Source organism: Cyprinus carpio, chromosome B3 (assembly GCF_018340385.1).
Source record: "Cyprinus carpio isolate SPL01 chromosome B3, ASM1834038v1, whole genome shotgun sequence".
NCBI lineage: Eukaryota > Metazoa > Chordata > Actinopteri > Cypriniformes > Cyprinidae > Cyprinus > Cyprinus carpio.
Genome location: NC_056599.1, coordinates 19,772,375 through 19,796,796, shown reverse-complemented (window position 1 = coordinate 19,796,796; position 24,422 = coordinate 19,772,375). Strand labels below are relative to the sequence as shown.

The 24,422-nt window shown below is 37.0% G+C and overlaps 1 protein-coding gene across 6 annotated transcripts in view; it reads right to left on the bottom strand.

Annotated features, from left to right (window-relative positions):
• The window catches only part of LOC109061437 (protein sidekick-1-like), a 297,368-nt gene that overhangs the window by 4,950 nt on the left and 267,996 nt on the right, over positions 1-24,422 (bottom strand). For all 6 annotated transcript variants that reach the window (XM_042720114.1, XM_042720116.1, XM_042720118.1 and 3 more), the window contains 13 exons: positions 23,919-24,113; positions 21,342-21,543; positions 19,375-19,478; positions 18,505-18,575; positions 17,689-17,821; positions 14,817-14,873; positions 14,250-14,351; positions 7,543-7,658; positions 6,396-6,582; positions 4,833-4,970; positions 4,291-4,452; positions 3,916-4,041; positions 2,563-2,727 (listed from right to left, as the gene is read on the bottom strand). In XM_042720114.1, coding sequence (XP_042576048.1) covers positions 2,563-2,727; positions 3,916-4,041; positions 4,291-4,452; positions 4,833-4,970; positions 6,396-6,582; positions 7,543-7,658; positions 14,250-14,351; positions 14,817-14,873; positions 17,689-17,821; positions 18,505-18,575; positions 19,375-19,478; positions 21,342-21,543; positions 23,919-24,113 — 1,758 coding nt within the window. The remainder of the gene's footprint in view (positions 1-2,562; positions 2,728-3,915; positions 4,042-4,290; positions 4,453-4,832; positions 4,971-6,395; positions 6,583-7,542; positions 7,659-14,249; positions 14,352-14,816; positions 14,874-17,688; positions 17,822-18,504; positions 18,576-19,374; positions 19,479-21,341; positions 21,544-23,918; positions 24,114-24,422) is intronic.

Here is a 24,422-nt window from a genome sequence, read left to right as displayed (position 1 = left end):
AGAGAAAGACTGAGCGAGACGGAGAAGAAAGCTCTAGCCTTTGACAGCTTCATTTTTTTTTCTTTGTATAATTTAAGAGGATAACATTGAACTCTTGCTTTCAAATCCATGCTTTGTCACTGACGACGCTCTTGTCAAGGTTAAAGCCACAATGAAACACCACAATAAGTAATGACTTGCGTTATAATATCACAAATAAAAACCACGTTGTTTAGCTGTTGTTATAAACAACAAACTAAACATATGACAGCCGCTGTGTTGAGACCAAGTAAAGATCTCGAAACCATTTCAGTGATTATTACTCAGCTGTAATATTCAGAGATACAAAGGTCTTCAATATATTTGTTCAACAAATAAATCTAGTCTCAGGTTCCTTTTAAGGCAATGGCCTCTAGATGACCCCAGTTACATTTATTAAATTTCCTTATATAGCAATGAGACAGAAACGGGTCATATTATCTGTGATAAGAGGGGAAACTGGTAGTTCAGAGTCCATGTGTTACAAATTCAGGATGTTGTTGCTCAACCACAGGAAAACACATGAAAACAAGGCAATCTCAATGAATAAACATTTATAAGAACAAAAGAGAAGAGCCACATCTCGAACTCACAAACGCACTGCAAACAATCAATAAAAATCAGTATACTCAGTATTTCTGTCTTGTTTTCCAGTACAGACATCTACCGTCAAGACACTATACATTAACAATACCTGGAAAATAAGATGACTTATGATATTAAGTCTTGTTTTCAGAAAAAATATTACAAAAAAAAAAAAACAGCCAATGGGGGAAGGAAAAAAAAGTTTTCCATTTGAAATAAAGAAACTGTTCATCCAAAAAAAAAAGCCCATCCAAGATGTAGATAACTTTGTTTCTTCATTTTGAAAAGAAATATAGAGAAATTTTGTGTTTAAGCAAATTTAGCAGCTAAATTTCCCTAAATTTGTTCTGCTGAAGAAACCTACATTTTGGATGCAGAGAGTGTATACATTTTCTGCAAATTTTAATTTGCAACTATTACAACTATTCCTATAATGTAAATTTTTCTTCTCCAATCTATACATTTCTTTTCTTGTTTTAACCATAAACTAGGGCTGTGCAAAAAATCGAATACGATTTTCATGCGCATCTCTTCAGTAAAGACGCTCCTGTAATTAGTAGTATATCTCCAGCACGTGCGTTCAGATCAGGGTTGCCAGGTTTTCACAACAAATCCTGCCCAGTTGCTTCTCAAAACTTGTCCAATTGCGTTTCCAGGAGGTTCCCCAATAAAAATTGCATCCCGGGGTTTTTTTGGCAGGGTTGCCTAGGTAATATTCACATTTTAGGGGCTAAATATCACGTTATTGGTATTGGGGTCGCTTCAACCTGTGAACGTGAAAAACAACCACAGACTTGGCAACACTGGTTCAGGTGGAGCGGCATTTACTACACAGAGCTGTAATTCACCGACAGTCTACACAAAATCAATTTTAAAATTGCAGGAGATTCTTTGTCGATTTTGAAAGCGATTTTGTGTAGCTTGTCGGTGGACTACGGCTCTGTGTAGTAAATGCCGCTCCACCTGAACCAGTGTTGCCAAGTCTGGGGTTGTTTTTCATGTCCGTGGGTTGAAGCGACCCCAATACCAATAACGTGATTTTTAGCGCCTAAAATGCGAATTTTTACCAAGGCAACCCTGCCAAAAAACGTATATTTTAACTCCGGGATGCAATTTTTATCGGGGAACCTCCTGGAAACGCGATTGGGCTAGTTTTGGACTAGTTTTGAGAAGCAACTGGGCAGGATTTGTTGTGAAAAACTGGCAACCCTGATCTGAACGCAGGTGCTGGAGATATACTACTAATTACAGGAGCGTCTTTACTGGTGAGATGCGCATGAAAATCGTATTCGATTTTTTGCACAGCCCTAGCATAAACTTACTTTTAGATTTTTTTTTTCTTTCAGAAAACAAGACTCAATATCATGTCATTTATCAAATAAATGTATCTTGATTTAAGATTGATTTAAAGTTTAAACAATGAAAAACGACAGATTTTTATTTATTTATTTGCAGTGTGATGGCTTTATCAACACATTCTCATAGGCAGCAAGGAGCCAAAATGGAGAACACTGGGCGAAATCAAATGAATTTCCTTTTAATCTCATGTGTCTCATTTCAAAAAGATTAAGATTTGCAAGATTTCTCAAACTGTGCCAAGATACAGTGTGAAATCTAATCAGAGAACTCAATAACTCCTCAGCTGAGCTACACATATTCATTTTATACCCATACACACTAACTAAACGTCTACAATTAGTTAACTTGTGTATTTTTATTTATCCTACCGAATTTAGCAGAAACGTGAGTCGACGTTTACGAAAGATGTCTGAAAGCTTCATTTAGACTTGTCAGCCAAGAAAGTGGAGCTTTTCCAGAAGGACATGGTACAAACAGTTCATGTGGGTGTAAAAGTCACATTAGAGCTAAATAATAACAACAGTAACTGATGCAACACCCTGTCAAAATCTCTTTGATGACTCATCTCCGTACAGGAGGTCATGAAGAGAGTGTAATTACCTGACATGGCAGCAGAGGGTGCACTCGGCTCGCCGTAGCCGAACTCGTTGACGGCCAGCACTCTGAACTGGTAGCTGATACCCTGCCGCAGGCGGTCTAGACTCACTGAGTGAGAGGTGCTGGTGGGAGGCAAGTGCCGCACAAACGTATCCCACATCCCTTCATCTGCGGAGAGCAAGGTCACTTCCAGTGAAAATGTCATCATGCACTTGATAACACTAAGTTCATTACTGTGTCCCATTTCACTTAGCAGATGCTGACATCAAGAGAGCAGCTAGCAGCTGTTTCATTGCCCGACAAGCAATGATGTTCAATGTGAATGAAACCATGATGACATGGAAAGGGCAGTTATACCAACGTATCCCAGTAACAATGGCAAGCAAATGTTCAGTAGATTACTTCAGACCAGCATTCAGGCTCCTAAATTAACACTCGTCAAGCACCAAATGTGAGTAGAAATTAGTTATTACTGATATCTTTTTTTTTTTTTTTAAGGAATTGCAACATGACACGATTTGAAATGGAAAAAACTAAACAAAATAAATAAAAAACTTGTTCTTTAGCAATTTTTAGTTCAGTGAAAAAAAGTTTGAGGCTCATCTGGGATGCCTATTTCTTTCTCTGGTGACACATAAACCACCAAAATGGAAATATATAGAATTGTAAATGATGCAGTGAATGATACAATGACCTGCATTGTACAAATATACAAAAAAACAAAACAAAACAAAACAAAAAAATTAATAAAATAAAAAAGAAAGAAAACCTTGTTTTGTTATAGCAACAAATATATATATATATATATTTTTTTTTTAAAAAAGGAAGAAAAAAGATTTTGAAAATTGTTGGTAGATCTGTGGTAAAAAGATTGCAAAAGACTGCAAAAAAGAAACATTTATCCAAATGATTTCTGGTGAAATCTAAATGTAATGCTGCTACATGACTACAATAATAACTACATAAAGTATATTATAAAACTATCAACAAAAAGTAAAAGGAATATAAAAAACAAACAGCATTTTAGAAGTATTTATACAATATTATAGTTATTATATTATAGTTTTAATTTTAGTTTAAGTTTTAAACTAAATATTTAAAAACTTTTACATTTTTAGTTTTTTAAATTTCTCATCTAAAATTTAGATTTTATTTTAATATCAGATTACTGAGATTTCAGAGGTTTCAACTTGTTAAAAAAGTGCAAAGAATTTTGGCACTATTTTGATTTTCCTTAAATGTTTAATTGCTGCTTTAAATTTACATTTTCGATTTTGGAAGGAAATATTAGAAATTTTCATAGTGAATTTTCACTAAAAAAGTGAATATATTAATAGCAAGTTTTGAGCGATGTACCTGATGGGCGTGCCTCGATCACATAGCCGGTCACATGTCCTGCTCCTGTATCTCCTGGTGTCCAGTGGATGTTGAGCATGGATCCTGTCTTTGTGATTGACATTTCTACAGGAGATCCAGGAGACCCTAAACAGAGAGGAGAGTGTGCAGTGAACTGAGAAGAACAGGCGAGCGATCCGACCCTTGTGAATGAAGGCCTAAAGCTAAACCAAACACCTACACCACTGTGAGATATTGATCCACGCAGGTGTTTTTTCACAGCCTGGATTTCTGACACCTCTCGCTGAGGACTGGGGAATGTAAGCTGTGCTCAGCGACCCTGAGAGGTTTGCTGATCTGTTTTTGTTGGTGTGTTTGTTTGCTTGTGTAGCTCACCTTTGACAGGACCCGCTGTAATGTTGGCCTCTGCCTCAGGCCCGTAGGCAATAGTCTTGGCCTGCACGCGGAAGCAATAGGTTACACCCTTGGTCAGGTCACGCACCTTCAGCCAGCGCTGCCAGCTGCCACGGATATCCACCGTTACCACTTTAGTCACACCTAATGTGCACACACACACACACACACACACAAGACTGCACAATTACACACTACCGCACAAGAACCAACTCCTTTTATTCAAACAAACATTACAATGTAGCAGCATCTTCCTACCTAGGAACAGCGAGTCAAAATCAATTACTCCAGTTATGTATGATAAACTATGTTGACATTAAGAAATATTACTGAAGTCAGCCAGTTTATGCTTCTGGCTTTGAGAAAACTCAACACAGAGCTATGGAAACAACAAGAAAATGAGTTTTATATAAACAACTCATCATATCATCATCAAACATCAAAACACTACTAGTGATGTTAAAAAAGTCACTGTTCGAACCAGAACGTTATGAGAGAGTCTGATACAGCGGAAACATGCAGACCTTGAATAGGGGCGCTGGGCTCATATACCACCCTGTAGCCTTCCACCACACCATTGGGGGACAGCGGGAAACCCCAGGACACGTTCAGAGTGCTGCTGGTCACCTCGGAGAAACTGATGAAGCTGGGAGCGCTGGGGGCTGCGAGAACCGTGTAGTTTGATCAATGCAACAAATTCAGATTACGTTAAAGTAATAAGCCATTAACCGGGGTTTTTACCATGATTACACAGTATTCTTATGCATATTCTAAAAACATGAAGATCTTAAACACATTATGGTTTCGGATTATAAATCAAGTTATTTAATTTGTTTCAAAGAGCTGTACTGTATACACAAGAACCAAAAAAAAAAAAAAAAAAAAGATATTGGCTAAGCAAATAAATATGAAAAACAATGAGATAAAATTAACAAACTAAAATGACTTTTAATATCTATGGAAAACACAATTTCTCTCTTGATGGATCACATAAAAATATTTAAAGGAAAGAGGCTTATTACTTGTACAAAATGGGAATATGACAAATGACTAATAATGTTGTTGTTTTGTTCATAACTTAAAACATGCTTCCTTCCATTTAACTTATCACAATAACTGCTGCTCAGTTTCTCAGAGTTTTTTCTCAGAGAATTTTCAGAGTTTAAATAATGAGAGCATTAATAATTAAGTTGAACTTTTTGTCAACATTTTGCAGCAAATAATCTAGTTTTTATTTTAACAAGTTAGAAGTTTTTTTCTGTGAATCTTTAATAAATAATATCAATTTTAGTATTAATAAAGTGAAAGTTTTTAGGTTAGTTTTTAGTTTAACTATAGGGTGTTTACAGTTGCTAAGCATCATAGCAACTTACTAAAAGCATATTAATAAAAACTTGAATTGGTATATGTCACAGGTGTGAGTATATTGCCTATTTTCCAACTGCTTTGAATGTGGCACATCCAATCCAATTTTAGAGTCTGATGTAATATGTTAAATAAAAACAAATCTATAAAAGTGACTATATCCCACTCTCTCAGGGATTTTACAGTGCTAGCTATGCAAATCTGTTCTTTTACACAAATGCAGCTCGTTGCTTTAGGAAATGTCAAAGAGAGGTAGAGGTGGTGAGTTTCCTCTGTTTGAACAAATGAGGTCACATCGAGACCATTTGAATAATTTTCAAATGTTTTTTTTTTAGGTGACTCGTGGGTAACGAGCCCCTCCCTGTCATTTCAGTGAGGTGGAGCCTGAGGTCAAATCATTCCCTGCTTGTGCGTAATTCATTCCGACAACATTTATAGAGTAAATGATTTAATGCAGAACACTTGAATTGCTAATGTGAATGATGCAACGGTGATATAACTCAGCATGCTCCAAAATATGATCAGGTGTCGACCTGGTTTTCATGCATGGAGAAGAACACAATATGGAAGTGGACGTGTTGCCCTTGGCGCACTTTCTGTGGTCAGATTTATAGTTTAGCCTTAAAAGGTGTAACGGTTTGTGCTCAGGTCAGCGGGGGCCTTTGTGATCAGTCCTGAATGGGAGTTTAATGGCCGTTAGGATGATTTGTGCAGATGCTCACCTGCCTGAAGAGTGCGCCCCCTCCTGGGCTCACTGAAGGGACCGTCTCCAGCAGCATTGAAGGCGGACAGCTTGACCATATAGTATGTGTAGCTGGTCAGGTTCTTCAGTCTCATGTTGGTTTCAGGCCGGAAGAGAATCTTAACTCTCTCTGTTTCATTCTGATTGTCCATCTCCCAGTAAAGAATCTACAGGCAACAAAAAGACTGAATAAGACAAATTGACTTGCTCTGCTAAATGCTTGGCTAATAAAATTAAAAGGAAACATCCTGCTGCTGCTGCTAGAGAGAGAAAGATTTTCTGTAGCAGATCTTGGCAGGTGGGGCTGGGGAGGTGGTGGGATAAGATGAGAACACGCATAGCACACAGACCTAGCATTCATTGAATACGTCCTGTTTATATAGGTAAATGGTAATGAGTACATGAATCTGATTGGCTGGGAACACTGAACTGAATGGACCAATTAGAACCCGAGTTTCATGGCTGAACTATTCAAAATGTAAATCAGGTTACAGGTAAATAGTTGGACTCTATGTGAACTAATACAGAGAACATTTTTTTTTTTTTTTTGTCATAGCTGGATGGGTGGATTGATGTTACTATATTGTATATTTTGGCACATCTGGAATGCTGTATTGGCATTCATTATCAGCATTCAGCACAATACTCTATTTTATAATCTAATATATTTAATCCACTATAGTTATATTATACAAATGCTCATACAAACTCTTTAAAGAAGAAATGAAATGTGCAGAGGGCTTATAGTCTCTACACTGATCATGCAGAACTGAAGTATTCAATGAAACAACAGGGATCTCTGCATTAACATGAATCTGCCATATTACTGCCAGGACATTTTTATATATCAATTTCATGCATATTTCAGCAGATATTCACTTAACCCTCACCCATGATCATTATTTCATGACCCAAATGGGCAGTTCTTTAAAACATACTGTCTGGCGCCATTATCTAACGCAGTAAAATCTGTGGAGAATATAAGAAAAAAAAGACAAAAGAAACAGATTGTAGATATTCTTCCACCCAAGAGAGCTTGAAATGACAGAGGTAAAGGGGAGGAGAAAAAGAGGATGGATAATAAGAGTATGAGAGACTGGACGAGGTGGGTGGTTTGGGGGTGTCACCTTATATCCCTGAATAATGCCATTTTGGGTCTCGGCAGGGGGCGGCTCCCACTGCACCTCCAGCTGTGTGGATGACAAAGTGTTGATCTGGATGTTCTGAGGAGCCACAGAGGGAGCTACGAAAGAGATGAGGAGATACTGTAAATAGATCATCACACTCAATCCCTCCAGCTAACTACTACAAAAAACATCATCTGTGCCCTGAAAAATTAAATGCACTCATGCTGCTTTTGGTGCAGGTGCCCAATCTGGAACCATTCCACATGTTTCCACGTGTTCTAAACCTGTATGACATTCTCACTTCTGATGAACACAAAAGAAGATGTTTTGAATATTGTTGGCAACCAAAGAGATTTTCAAGACGGTTTTCCATACTATGGAAGTCAATGACTACCGTCAATTTTTTGGTTACCAACATTATTCAAAATATCTTCTTTTGTGTTTAACAGAATAAAAATAAAAATACAGATTTGGAGCAAGTTAAGGGTGAGTAAATGATAACAGAATTTTTTTTATTTTTGGATGAACTATCCAAAAAAAGTCAGTGTACACGCAAAGTGGAAACATCAGTTTGTGAGTGAGAGCTGGTAGCAGTGGAAAAGTAATATCAGATGAACACCGACTACAGCGTGGCTGCCGCCCTCTGTTGTGTCTCAGTTAAATGTCATTCATTAAAGGGGCGAGGAATACATAATCCCCATCCGTCATAAATCACAGCAACAGACGCAGCTACCCCAGACAGCAATCATCAAAAAAAAGAGTGAATTTAATAAGACCAAACCTGAAAGCAGAGCTAACTCCAGGAGCATGACAGCTCGTCTATTTTAGGGGCTTGAAAGTTGAGTTTACATGTAGTAAAGCGGGCTGAATCATTTATGAGCGGGAATGAATTACAGCTGTGGACAGTGGGGTTCAAGAGGGGCTGGCGCGAGAGACTCGACTGAATGAGCTGTTAAAATAAAGCACAGACAAGCTCAGTTCCAACATCTAAGTGAACTGTCTTGCTGTCTACACAGGAAGCATCCTAACCGAAACCAAACATTTCAAGTTAGATCTACATATAGATGACAACTCCATATGTCACAACACTTCTCACATCAGGTGCACTGGAGACACAACAGTTGTGTCCCAAATGATCCACTATACACTATGCACTATGTACTAAAACATCTAGCGTATGAGCTCTGAAAGGTTACTTTCATCCAGCATTGGAATCTGATAGCCCTCCCCCTTTGGCTATGCAAAGAAAGCCGCTACAGTTGAGTGCATGAAGTGTCCAACATTCCACACGTCATATTTTCAGTTAAATAACTGCACTTTTTCTTGCTGGATTTTTCAGTGTGAACTCACTACTCACACAGTTTGTATATACTGTATATATATATATATATATATATATATATATATATATATATATACATACATATTTTTGTAAATCGTTACTGCCTTATTAATTAATTAATTAATTAACATTAATTAAAATTAAAAAAATTTTTGTAAATCGTTACTGCCTTATTAATTAATTAATTAATTAACATTAATTAACATTTAAAAACGAGTTATTATTTTGGAATAAATGTAAAATGCTTATACTTGGTTAGTTTTATCAGATTTAACACATTTTTGTAAATCGTTACTGCCTTATTAATTAATTAATTAATTAACATTAATTAACATTTAAAAACAATACAGATTTCATATATATATATTAATTAACATTTAAAAACAATACAGATTTCATATATATATATATATATATATATATATATATATATATATATATATATATATATATATGTATGGATATATACATATCAATGGACCAGCTAAAAAAGCTTTGACACCAGTGTAAACCATCTAAGACTTTTAAAGAGGAAATATTTCAAAATAAGCAATTTATGCAACATATCAAAGTTTTAACCAGCAGTAAAAAAAATAATAATAATTAAAAAAAATATCAAACTCAACCTCAGGCAACAGTTTAAAAGTAACCCAGTTCTGTGGAAAAAACACAGACTTGGCAACCCTGAGCAAGGCCGTTGGGATAGCAGAAGCTTTAAGGGCAATGCACCCTTCACGCCCGCTCTCCACCTCTCTTTCCCAGCCTACATCTTTCTGATCCCTCTCAGAGTATCTTCAAATGTAGCCAACCTGACGCTAATCAGAGGGAAATTCATTTGTTTGTTTGGCTGTCCCCCTCCTGCTGCTGGGGAGTAATCTCCACGCCTGGCCCCTTTTTTTAATGATGCTGTTAATAACCTGATGTTGATAACCCTGCTTGCTTCACCAGCTGCTTGAGTTCTTTATGACAGATTCATATTTACTGCTTCATTAAATCCCTTATGAGAGGAGGCCAGAAATGCTGCAAAGAGGTGAAATGGGTAAAAAAACAAAAAACATGTGCGCACACCCCCCCATCCTGCCAAAACTCTCACCACGACTGCTTTTATTAATACTGTGGCGCTACTACAGAAATGCTACTTAGAATTCCATAAATAATCTTGGCAATGATTGGGCGAAATGCAAAACTGTGTGGCGAGCAAGAGCCTTGACAACATCCTGTCTGTGCAGCGTCAGCCTGTTAGCACGGCTGGAGTGGAATTAAACAGCAAAAACGACAGTTCGCATTTGTAGCAATTTGCCTGCGTTCGATACTTTTAAGCATATGTTTGAAATGCGGACGTAATGCATCTATTTGCTAGCAGTGGGAGGATTGTTTTTCCACTAAAGGTCTTTTCATTGATCATATGAGATGCCCCGCGTGAATATAGATTTGTTTAGGGCTGTGTAGGTGATAAAAATCCTTTATTTTGTGGTGTACCCAATAAAACAGCACAACAATTATCAGTTTTCTGTGGAATAGCTGGAATGTCATATCCGGGCTTCCTCCTTTGGCAGCTCATTAGACAAAGCGCTCAGCTCTTCAGCCAGGCAGCTGGATATTATTCAAGTCAATAAATATACCGAAAAAATATGACTGTTTTTAGTAACAAAACAACTTAAACTCAAATTGAAAAGCACTTTACAATTCAGCAGTACAAGCTAGCTGGCAAGAAGCCTGATTGTAAAGTAGAGAAGAACAGAGAGCTAAACCAGCCTTCAGTACAGCTTGAAACCGCAAACTCATCTTTGAGCACACTCTTTATTCAGCCAACTTTTTATATCTCCAAGCACTCCAGATCCATGTGGTCCTCTTAGCACGTCATTCTCAAGCCCTTTATAAAAGAACCAAACTCACATCAGACCAAAAAGTGAAGAGACTGAAAAAAAACCTTTTTTTTCTTTTTTAATGCATTCACAAGAACTCTTTTTAGTGTACTAGAGTTTAATTTCACTTTCCCATTATAAAATCTGATATGGAAATGTTAAATACATTCAATAAAATATGTATCATAATCATATCACACATCTTATTAACAACAACAACAATAATGAATTAGAACAATTAATATTATGATACATTTTATATTATAGGGGTGAACAATAATAATGATAATGATAATAATATTAATAATAATAATAAACTTCAGCATTGGAAATAATTGAAAATTATTAATAATTAATATACATGTATGTTTTTAAACCAATGTGTTATATATGTAATATCTCATTCTGTCATTTGCATAAAAAAGAGGAAATGACTTTGTATGGTAATCTGTAATAGCCATATTTTTTAGTTCATATTTAGATTCACACAAAAGAGAAAATAAGGTAAACGAAGCACTTTGTGTCCACAATTCAATTTGAATTTGTGTTATATATAAGTGGTTTGTTTTGAAGCCAAATTTCTTCCAAACCACTTTCAGATACCTGAAACTACATTTCAGTACTAATCAGGATCACATCAGACAGTTATAACAAAGCTAATTGATCCAAAAACAGATCCAAGTCTAGAAATGGATTCAGACCCAGTACTTCAGGTGGGTTTGTGTTTCTGTCACATTAGGCAGAAGCCCACCATAGCTCTGGCCTCTGTCCTCATGTTCCCTCTTCATGCCACTCCACTAAGGGAACACAATTCATATCTGTCAATTCATGTCACGCCTTATTCCCCGAAGGACGGGAGACAGAGCACATGCTGTCCTGTTCCTGGAGAGCATTACGGCACAGGCCTCCATCTCAAAAGAAACATTCATCGACAGTGGTCATCACCACATCTGTCAGGGTGGAGCGGCAGAGATGTTTTACTGTGATTTTGCTTTCTCATTAAACTGGTTCTCCGGTGGGATGATGCCAGAAAAGCACACTGGTCTGGATTTGACAAAAGTCTACTCTAAATTAGAAAAACAAACACAGCCCTCGACATAACCATTGAATTATGTTACAAGATACTTTATAATCCCCTTCACATCAGGGCTCAACAATAAGGATGGTCTGGATGAAGCATGGAGCCTGTTGGAACTGGATATTACCATTTTTAATCAAAAGTGTCTTTATGAATTTATAGTAGCGCTGTCAAACGATTAATCGCGATTAATCACATCCAAAATAAAAGTTTTTGTTTAAATAATATATGTGTTTGTACTGTGTATATATATTCTGTATAGATACACACACATGCATGAATATATTTCAGAAAAATATGTTGTTTATATATTAAATATATTTATATATAATATAAATTATATTAATATAAATATATACATGTAAATACATGTAAATATTTTCAAAATATATAGTGTATGTGTATCTATATATATAAATAATAAATATAAACAGTACACAGATATATTATGTAAACAAAAATGTATTTTGGATGCGATTAATCATGATTAATCGTTTGACAGCACTAATTTATAGCAATTATGGAATCACACTTATTTATAGCAATTATAGTTTACAGATAATATTAACTAAAATAAACTTAGATAAAACAAAATAGCAACTATATACTGCTATATATACTATACTATATATACTATGTATTGGACTATATACAGTACACTGTATAGTTTCAAGGTAATCTTGCAAAAATATATATATATAATATATATATACAGGTCCTTCTCAAAAAATTAGCATATTGTGAAAAAGTTCATTATTTTCCATAATGTAATTATAAAAATTAAACTTTCATATATTTTAGATTCATTGCACACCTACTGAAATATTTCAGGTCTTTTATTGTTTTAATACTGATGATTTTGGCATACAGCTCATGAAAACCCAAAATTATCTATCTCAAAAAATTAGCATATCATGAAAAGGTTCTCTAAATGAGCTATTAACCTAATCATCTGAATCAACTAATTAACTCTAAACACCTGCAAAAGATTCCTGAGGCTTTTAAAAACTCCCAGCCTGGTTCATTACTCAAAACCGCAATCATGGATAAGACTGCTGACCTGACTGCCGTCCAGAAGGCCATCATTGACACCCTCAAGGGAGAGGGTAAGACACAGAAAGAAATTTCTGAACGAATATAGGCTGTTCCCAGAGTGCTGTATCAAGGCACCTCAGTGGGAAGTCTGTGGAAGGAAAAAGTGTGGCAAAAAACGCTGCACAACGAGAAGAGGTGACCGGACCCTGAGGAAGATTGTGGAGAAGGACTGATTCCAGACCTTGGGGGACCTGCGGAAGCAGTGGACTGAGTCTGGAGTAGAAACATCCAGAGCCACCTTGCACAGTTGTGTACTTTTGAACCAGGAACACAGCGGCAGAAGCACCTGACCTGGGCTACAGAGAAGCAGCACTGGACTGTTGCTCAGTGGTCCAAAGTACTTTTTTCGAATGAAAGCAAATTTTGCATGTCATTCGGAAATCAAGGTGCCAGAGTGTGGAGGAAGACTGGGGAGAAGGAAATGCCAAAATGCCTGAAGTCCAGTGTCAAGTACCCACAGTCAGTGATGGTCTGGGGTGCCAATGTCAGCTGCTGGTGTTGGTCCACTGTGTTTTATCAAGGGCAGGGTCAATGCAGCTAGCTATCAGGAGATTTTGGAGCACTTCATGCTTCCATCTGCTGAAAAGCTTTATGGAGATGAAGATTTCGTTTTTTCAGCACGACCTGGCACCTGCTCACAGTGCCAAAACCACTGGTAAATGGTTTTACTGACCATGGTATTACTGTGCTCAATTGGCCTGCCAACTCTCCTGACCTGAACCCCATAGAGAATCTGTGGGATATTGTGAAGAGAAAGTTGAGAGACGCAAGACCCAACACTCTGGATGAGCTTAAGGCCGCTATCAAAGCATCCTGGGTCTCCATAACACCTTAGCAGTGCCACAGGCTGATTGCCTCCATGCCACGCCGCATTGAAGCAGTCATTTCTGCAAAAGGATTCCCGACCAAGTATTGGTCCTGCATAACTGAACATAATTATTTGAAGGTTGACTTTTTTTGTATTAAAATACACTTTTCTTTTATTGGTCGGATGAAATATGCTAATTTTTTGAGATAGGAATTTTGGGTTTTCATGAGCTGTATGCCAAAAAAATCATCAGTATTAAAACAATAAAAGACCTGAAATATTTCAGTTGGTGTGCAATGAATCTAAAATATATGAAAGTTTAATTTTTATCATTACATTATGGAAAATAATGAACTTTTTCCAGCTATTGTGGGACTATATATTTGCAATCAAAATAAACAATATCAAAAAATAAAATAATTATATATATTTGCAATCAAAATATTTATTTTGATGAATGAAGAATTAAAAAATAATCAATTTTAATAAATGCATATTTATTTTGACACAATCACTTACCTGCTTCTCCAACAAACACCTCTACTGGAGCACTTGGAGGGCTTTCGCCAATGACGTTGTAGGCAGTCATCACAATTTCATAGCGTCTGTATTTCTGCAGCTCTGATGAGAATTCAAAATTACAAACAGAAGATCCATAAGCGTGCTTGAAAGGCGCATCTTGGCTTTGAGACAGCAGATAAGAAGAATGGGAACACATCTGGGTAGAAACAAAGGCATCCCTGAGATAACCACCTACTGTTCCATATCAGTGTGGATACAGAACAGTTCGGGTGTGATCTTGGGAAGGAACGGCATAACTCTTTCCAAACTCTTTGAACAGTATTGATGAGATAGTACAGGGGAGACTGAAAGCACATGCAAGTCTCAGGTCTGAGGCGGTGTGCAATGGGATTCACTTTGAGAATATCTCGGGGCCAAAATGTTCCTGGTCAGAGTAGATGGATTAGAGGAAGAACCTTGTTCTCTGAACAGGAAGAGTATTAGGGATTACACACTTTGCCAAAGGGAGTTTGAATATTTTGGACTTCAAAGCAGACTGACGTAAATGAGAAAGATGGAACTTACGTGTTAGCTCGAATTCGGTTAATGAAGGATTGCTGACAGTCTTCACAGTGCTTTTGGCTGTGGAGGGAGAAAGAGCAAACGACGAGGAATACATTACTGGAGAAGCAGCACAAATCAAAGGGATATTTCATCATGGCAGTAAATCTTTGCTTTTCAAAGTTGCTCATCACACACTTCTCCAAGAGATTGATGAAATTCCACAATGCTCATCTAGCGCTCCAATCAAAACCCGCAAGAAACCAAAGCCAGTCAGTGATTAATGATTCAACAGTCAATATACAGTACTAAATCACAAGCTGGGGAGCATTAGGGACCTAATATGATTTTTTTTGAACACATACTGATCACACAAAATCACCCAACAAAAATTAAATAAAAAAAAGAAATTCAGTTCAGTACCTTAAACAAATAACTTTTGAGTGCTGTAACTTAAACAAATATGCCTTTGTAGCTTTAAAAAGGGCTTCTATATGAGCTTACTTCAGACTTTACAAAGTATCTTCTTGTCAAGCTCAGACAGTTAAACTTTATTTACAACAAACAAATAAATAAAAGACAAACAGGTGCCTAAATGGTTAAAAATAAAGAGCTCACTTAGTGACAGAAAATTAGCTTACATGCTGTAAACTTTAAATTAAATTTAAATGTAATTATGTTCCTGTGGCTCAGTGGTAGAGCATTGCGTTAGCAGCACAAAAGGTTGTGGGTTCGATTCCCAGGAAACACATGTTAGGTAAAAAAATATAAGCCTGAATGCACTGTAAGTTGCTTTGGATAAAAGCGTCTGCTAAATGAAAATTTATCATTTTAAACATTTTTAAACTATCACAGATTTTTGTGATTATCATTTTATCATTCCATGTCGTTTAAACATGGAATATTTTAAAGTAAGTCGAAACAAGTAATATCACACAATATTATTTAAATCATCAAATACTTGCTCATGCTTGTGCTATTGTTTTTCCCACCAAATATGTTATAATAAGAATATCTCTTAATAAACTAACAAAATACAAACTAGGGCTGTCAAATGATTAATCACGATTAATCACATCCAAAATAAAAGTTTTGTTTACATAATATATGTGTGTATACTGTGTATATTTATTATGTATATATAAATACACACACATGCATGTATATATTTAAGAAGAATATGTTATGTTTATATATTAAATATATTTATATATAATATAAAATATAAGAATATAAATATATAAATGTATATACATGTAAATATTTTCTAAATATATAATTTATGTGTGTGTATTTATATGTACATAATAAATATACCCTGTACACATACATATATTATGTAAACAAAACTTTTATTTTGGATGTGATTAATCGTGATTAATCATTTGACAACCCAAATTCAAACATGTTTGCTTTCAATATTTTGAGTATTTCTTAATAAACTGCCACTTTTTCATGCCAGAAGTGCATAGCAATCACAACATCAAGTGTATTTTATAGTGATACTTTACTTCAGTGTACTTTACAGTGATAATGTTGTAAAAACCTGATACGAAATCTATTTTTAAAATTGTGATTTTATTCAGCATATCAGTAACCAGACGGAAGGGGAAATGCTCAACAAGAATGACTCAGCTTTGTTTCATGTCACATGATCCAGAAGATTTTGTCCTAAATCTTTGTATTTGTCTGACAGCACACTATGAACAACAATCATAGGCACATACAAACATATCAGCACAATAAAATAACATAAACTGACTCGGCTTTAGCAGAATGCTCCAGAAAGTGACAGAGACCTTGTTAGCTTCTGGAGTACCTGCTAACTTTTCAATGTAAGCTGTTAAGCCTGAACAAATAGAGCATAGCTCCGGTAATTTCCTCTTGGCATTTAGGGTGATTTCAGCAGGGAGGCACATTCGGCACTTAACAGACCTCAGATTTGAACATGTAAGACGAGTGGAGAGCAGAGGAGAGATATTGCACTCCTGCCCTGACCGGTGCAGAACATAGGGAAAGGAATTAAATATGCCTCCGTGCTCGGCTGCTCCGAGCTTGTGCATTTAAATGCTGTCAACACTGCTGAGTCCAATTTGTCAAAGGAGATTTAGCAGCCGGATCCGGGCTGCGGAAAAGAGCCCGTTGGCGCGCTCAGTGCCGATCACTTGAGCTCAAACTCATGATTCCGCACCTCACACAGCCTGAGCGCGTAATGAGTTCACCTACACCCAGCCATCCGTCGGAAAATTATTCTCTAACTGCAGGGAGGACGAGCATCCTAACACTTTGATAGCGCTCAAACTCGACTGATTTGCACAATGTTCAGCGTATTAATGTGAAATAGTGCTGTCAAACGATTAATCACGATTAATCGCATCCAAAATAACAGTTTTTGCTTGCATGATGTATGTGTATGCACTGTGTATATTTATTATGTATATATAAATACACACATACAGTTTATATTTTGAAAATATATTTAATATATAAACAACATATTTTTCTTAAATATATATGTGTATGTGTGTGTATCAATATATACATAATAAATATACACAGTACATACACATATATTATATAAACAAAAACTTTTATTTTGGATGCGATTAATCGTGATTAATCGTTTGACAGCACTAATGTGAGTTTTGTCATTTGCTAACACTGATTGTGTTTCATGTCGAAACTCGTCTTACTTTCTGAGAGTTTAGCTGCGAAATACAATATTCATCTTTGCGCAAAAGCGCACATCAAAAAGGCTGAGGTAAAAATTGTTAAGGAATTCCTTTTTATCAATAACTGGAATGGGTTAAAGTGTTCAAAGAAGCACTCAAGCTATAAATCAGGCCTCTGTGCAGACGTTTCTGGTTCAAGAGGAGAGCCTCCTCCCGCTAGTTACCTGTCAGTTCGGTGCGCAGCAAGGAGCTGTTGACGGCCCGCTTTGACTCCTGCGGTGCGCTGTCATACTGCAGCTCGCGGTAGTAGAGCCGATAGCCCACCAGAACCCCATTCACACTCTCCTCCTTGGGCGTCTGCAAAGGCACAGATTAAATTAAAGGTCACATTCCACTAGCTGTTCTCACGGTCCTTATTAAAGCACACCCTGATAAAAAGCCGTCCTGGCCGTAACTGACAGACAGCGCTGACTGATCTCCCATCGCGCATCCGTGCGCGACGCTCGCCGTCAAATGGATAAGATAAATAAAAGATGAGGATTTAATTTCTGAGCCATTCAGTCAGTGGGTAATTAACAAAGCTCAGAGCAGAGCGTAATCAACTCGGCCTACGGTTCTGCTGATAAAACAGACAGTAGTGAGAAGATCCGGGACTCATAGGTCAGTGAATAAAGGTTTCAGCTACTAATTAATATCCCTTCAGATTGCAGGATCGCTGTCGTGCGTGGGTATTAATTATCCCGGGCTTGGCGGAGCCCTTTGCGAGCCTGTAAATGTGTCAATACCGCATGCCATTAATTTATGCAAACCTGCACGAGGAATACTAAGCGATGCCTGCCAGGCCGCTCAAAGCGAGGCGAGGCTACCTATTGACAAAAGCCAGATCATTAAACAGAACAGGGCTGTAATTTCACTGGTGATAGCCTGTAACATGCCACTACTCTTCTCACAGGCCTGAGCCGGTTTGTTATCTGGCTATCAGATAAACGTAATGGGGGTCAGGAGTTCACTCGACCCGGGGTGGGCCGGCATCAGCGTACCTGCCACTGCACAAGCACGGATGTTGTCGTGGAGGGTTTGACGGCTTGAATTGTGGGCGATTCATCAGGAACTGCAGATGCACAGAAAACAACATTTGATAATAAGTACACATAAACAACAAGATATCCCATTAGGCAAGTTCTTAGTTCAGTAAATACAGTCATTTTTTACTTGCCACTATGTTGTTCTAAACCTGTATGACTGTATTTCTTCTGTGGAACACAAAAGAAGGATTTTTAAAGGCTGGCCTTATATATATATGAAGAGTTCAGATGCAAAAGGCTCTAAGTGCCATCTGAAATTTTCATCTAAAGTTAGAATTTTTATCAGGTTCAGTAAGTTTACTCTAACTTTGAACATATATGTTCTATCGAATTTCTAAGGTACTTTTAGATACATATGTTAGAACTGAAGAGAAAAATTAAATGTTGACTGTCTAAAATAATTCTTAGTAAACTAAACTCTGAAATAATGTCATATTCTGTACACTGGAACTTTATATATATATATATATCTATCTATCTATCTATCTATCTATCTATCTATCTATCTATCTATCTATATATATATATATATATCTATATATACATATATATATATATATATATATATATATATATATTCTGAACTTTCCCACAGACCTAGCACTCCCTCATGGCCCACTAGGGGTCCACTGAACCCAAGAAAGAAAGTCACACAAATTTAGAATAGCATAAGGGTGAGTAAAAAATGACAGAATTAAATTAGTTCTAAGACTTCAGTTTGCAAGTAAATGGTGCAGATCAGACTGTAGCTCCTCTATGACTTTTATTTGAATCAATAGCGCATCAACCAAAGCCAGTAGATACAACACGCTCATTATTACTCACCATCTTGTAAAGTGGTAATTGCATCCGTCTCTTGGCTGTACTTGCTGTCGCCGACGTCATTAGTCGCCATCATTCTGAGCTTGTATGAAGTGAAGGGTTTCAGCCTGAGGGATTGCACAGCTCATGAGCTCTCTCATATTGGACAAAGACCTTTCCCATCACAAATGATGTGGCTCAGCAGTGCATGTATGAGCTAGTATCTATAAATGTCAGGGACACAATCCATTGAAGCCCAAGGGCACGCATTGGCAATTACAGAGTTTTATCTTAAGGCACTTGAGGCAGAAAGGTGAAGATGGAAATTTGATACGAAACACTTCATATCGGAGAGCTCATATAAAGACATGAGTGCAGCATATGCCACTTCATAAAAACAGAACTATGTTATAAACAACTGAGGTGGTGGTAAATTATGTCAGGGAATGCAGTTTAATAGGGCTGCACAATTAATTGGAAAAATAAGTATTTTTAATTAGATTTTATTATTTTATTTAAATTATAAAATATATTAATATTATTATTTAATAATATATGTAATTTTTAATTTGTATTAATATAATAATATATACTATATAGATAATCACAATTAAATTTCAAAGGAAATAATCAACAATTACTATTTTTGTCATAATTGCACAGCCATACTTCCTAGACTTCTTTAGCTAATTTGAATTAAAATTTACATTTATTTATTTAGAAGACACTTTTATCCAAAGCGACTTACAATTGGGGAACGGATAAAGCAATTTTTTTAAGATTAATAATACCAAGTTTCAAGCAATTTTCAAATAAGTACAAGCAGACATTGAAGAACAGGGGGGAAAAAAAGAGTTGTTTTTTTAAATTATATTTTTAAAAATACAATTAATTAAATATAATATAATAAAATATATTAACATTATTCTTATTTGTTATATAATATATAAAATAGGAATTATACTGTATATACATTTATAATATAATTTTAAAGGATTAACAATAATAAACAATTACTATTGTCATAATTGCACAGCCAAAATGTCTAGCATTCTTCAAATAACGCTAAGTATAATTAATTAAATTCAAAAAAAGTAAAAAAAATAAATAAAAAATAACATATTAATAATTTAAATTATTATAATAACATACACTTCATAAATAATCACATCAGCCCTATTCCTTAGCCTTCTTCAACCACTGTGTTGAAAATCACAGGCACAAAACTTCTTGATTTTGACACTAAAGGGAATATGTCAAAAAAAATTCACTGTAATTTCTCATTTGTTCATTTCCCATTTACCCAAGATGCACTGCACAAGCCAATTGGGCTCATTAACAAACTAAACATGTCGTTTAGGTTTCATAACCGATCTCCGTCGATTGAGATGAGTTGCACGGTGTTTTCCAAAACGAGGGGGCTTTCTGCTATTCGTATTTGCTTGGTTAAAGGGAATATTTTTCCCATGGTGCCCCACTCCTAAAAGCCTCCAGCTGGTAAAGACACAAATCAGTCCTGAATAATCCATTTAGCAACAATCTGGCTGTTTAAAAAAGCACTCAAAAGCTGATGGCTGAGAGAGTTTTCAACTGAGAAAGGGGACTCATCATAATCAAGATGAGATGGTCCTCTGAATGCATATAAAATACTATTCGACTGCCCATATAATCATAGCTGCGGATCCGACATAACTCATATGCAAAAAGCTGGAGCGCCTGTAGCCCAACGTACTGATTGTTTCTCACTCTCTCAAATTGGATTGAGTATCATAAATTGCTGCAGAGGAAAAAAGGCTCCTACGCATTTAATAACACTCCCTCCATACTGCCCTTATTGTACGGCCCTCATGAGCCCTGCAGGGGAACACATGTGGCTTCGAAGCAGCGGAGAGTAAAATCAACTCTGTAAGGGTCATTGGAGGCCAGTCTCTGGGTAAAGCCCTTGGTACTGTTGTTTGTGGGATTGTGGGAGTTGAGAAATGGCAGCTCACCTGTCCACTTCCCAGGAGGTATAATTGTGGCTTATAGCAGAAGAATGGGTGAGCCAGTCTCCTCTGGGCAGCTCCCGTGTCTGCAGGGTGAAGTAACGGACAGGAGAGGAGCCGTCCCCTCCGGGCACCCAGTTGAGCTGCAATTTGCGGGACTGCACGTGGTCCTGAGGCACCCGCAGCTGCCGTGGAGGCTGCGGTCGCTCTGATGGAGGAGAGATAGATGTGAAGTGTGAGTTCAGGGGTCAGGCTGGTCTTGCTGACTGTTCTTAATCACAGGACAGGACTCTTCTACTCATGTGTGCATCAGTCAGCGGGTCTCGCCCTGGCCTCTCCACCTCCCACCACCTGTGTGACACGCGACTGCATAACCTCATCGATTTTAATGGGAAAAATCAATACGGAGAGGCATAATTGTTTATTTAAAGGTGCATGGTATCGACCACCATTAAAGATGCAGATCATGCGCAATGAAAGCCATCGAAAGCCATGATTGCAATGGCCTTGTCCATGCAGAATTTAAAAGCACCAATCGAGCAGCTTCAGGAGGTCAAAGGATGATATGTAATCACTCTCTTTAACCCAAACTATCTGTCTGTTTTGGAATTGATTCCTTTATTACCAGTGCAGCAGTTGGGCTGCATATCATGAGTCTTTAGTAGTCTAAAATATAGCAAAGAATGATTTGGATCATGCATGCATTTTTTTAAATTTCTATAAATGCTTAGAATCAACAGAAAATAATATCAATCCATTTTAATTCCGTAATGTGACTTGGCTTCTAAGGAAAATATGATCCGTTTATATCTATGGTGAATGGTTTGGACCATGAAAAGTAGCTGTTTTAGAACGTAGCCAGACGTGAATGTGAGTTTCCAGTCTATTGTGGATAACTACTTTTCTCCTGAAACACCACCAGCATCTATTTCTGAAGTCGATTTCACCCGTCCGAACAATTAGGTGCACCCCAATAGTAATGCTTCTGTTACAAATCTATTTTTGCTATTAGTGACAAACTTTTATGATGTTAACATTAAAGGTGCACTAAGCGATTTTTGAAAAAAAAAAAAAAAAAAAATCATCGCTGATTTTCCAAAACACACTTGTAGCCAATCAGCAGTAAAGGGGCATGTCTTGTGATGACAGAGAGAAGAGAGCGCTCAGTTTGAGTGATCAGGACTGATATTAGCAGATGGGCTATATATAGAGAGAGATGGCAGATAAAAAGAGTTAAATATCAGAGAAACAAAACATTAAAAAGAAGGGTTACAATCAGGCAAGAGGCAGGACCCGCTTAAATATCGGAGCAGCTTTCCAGCGGTGGAGAGAAACTCAAGGAGTGGGAAGGGCTCGAATTTGGACACAGAGGTTGCGTTGTTTTTTTCTTGACAGGTGAATACATTGATTTTGCTTCGTTTAACACAACTTATTTTGCGATCGTCATGGTTGTGTACCTACGTGTGTGATCATCGCTGATTTTTGCGATCGTCATGGTTGTGTACCTACGTGTGTGTTGAAGATATCAGGGGCGAGGTCCTGTTGGGGTGTGGGCGTGTTTGTTTTGGTGCTTTCAAATATCAACATCGTTTGGCAAAAATCTCTTAGTGCACCTTTAACCGGCACTAAATTACTGTGTAAACCATTGGGAAAATTGTAGAAACAATATCTAATATTATTTTCTGTTCTTCATGATGTGCTGAAAAGTAATTTCAAATCAAGAAAAATGTATAATGTAACAAAATTATAAAAAAATAATTTAATTGATTTGGATCGTGTGATATGAATACTGATCCAGGATCATGTCTCACAAATTCAAATCAAATGGTGTTTAAAGTCACAATGTTAGCAACAGATCTTTTCTTCCGAATTTTGACATAAAAACATTAACTAAATTAATGTTGGACTTGGTTCAATCCATTAATTGTTGATGAAGGCCGATCTGAATGTGAAATAGCAAGTCAATTGTTGGAAAGGGACCAGCTTTAAGCAAACAAAATGATTGCAGAAGTCCAGCACGTGTCACCAGAGAAAAGTCTGGCGTTTTAACAGAAGATCTAGTTATGTAATTTTAATTACACCATGCATGGATGAATCTTTCACAATAAAGTCAATAACATGCATTCAGAAAATAAACAAGGTGAATTTTCATTTTAAAGCTAGGGTAGGCGATTTTGCAAAGGCTAGCAATAGTAAGTTAGCTTTGAAAGCATAAGATACCACCCTCCCTGCATAATCACTCTCCGAAGCCACGCCTCCCCCAAAACACATGAATGCATACAGACAGACAAGAGGCTACACGATGATAGATGATGTCAATGCTGTCAGATTACCTCATGTCTCATTCACCAGTGAGATAACATTACAGTACAAAGCAAATAATTTTACAATAATAACACTTTTCATCCTCCCTCATTTTCATTCTGTTCATTTAGCTACATTTAGACCACTTAACTTAGTGATTCCTATCAGGATATGAAGAGACTTTCAACCAGCATAACAAAAAATGTTTTTGAACCAAATCACCTACCCTGCCTTTAAAGCTATATGGGTGTTGTGTATTTCTGTATGTGTTTGCTTCACCTCTGATCTCAGTAGTTATGACCACAGCCTGTGCAGGTGCTCCCCAGCCCTGCTCCGTCTTGGCAGAGATGCGAAAGATGTAGGCCGACTCCGGGGTCAAGTTGGAGGCGGTGAACTGACGGGTATCAGGGCCCACCTCTACTGTGATGAACTGGTTGGGATCCCCAGAATCCAGACGGTAAGCTACCTGGTATCCTACAAAACAGTCATTAGATCGTCTGAGGTGAGTCTTGATCCTCCGTCCTTCTCATGTCTACGGTGAGACAGCTTAAACTGACATCAAAAGTCTGAATAACATTTCCACAAACTCTGAGAGTCGTTTTCAGTGAGGCATGCTTTTGAGAACTCAAAGTACAAAAGGACAGGGAGAAAATATCTCCTCAAAAAGCCATTTGTATTTGGGAAACCATCTTTAGAAAAAAAAAACAGCAGGTTTATAAGACGAACGGCTTTCAAAAAGGCTTCAGTGCACTGGAAAATTTGGTCTATCAGCATCTACTTTAA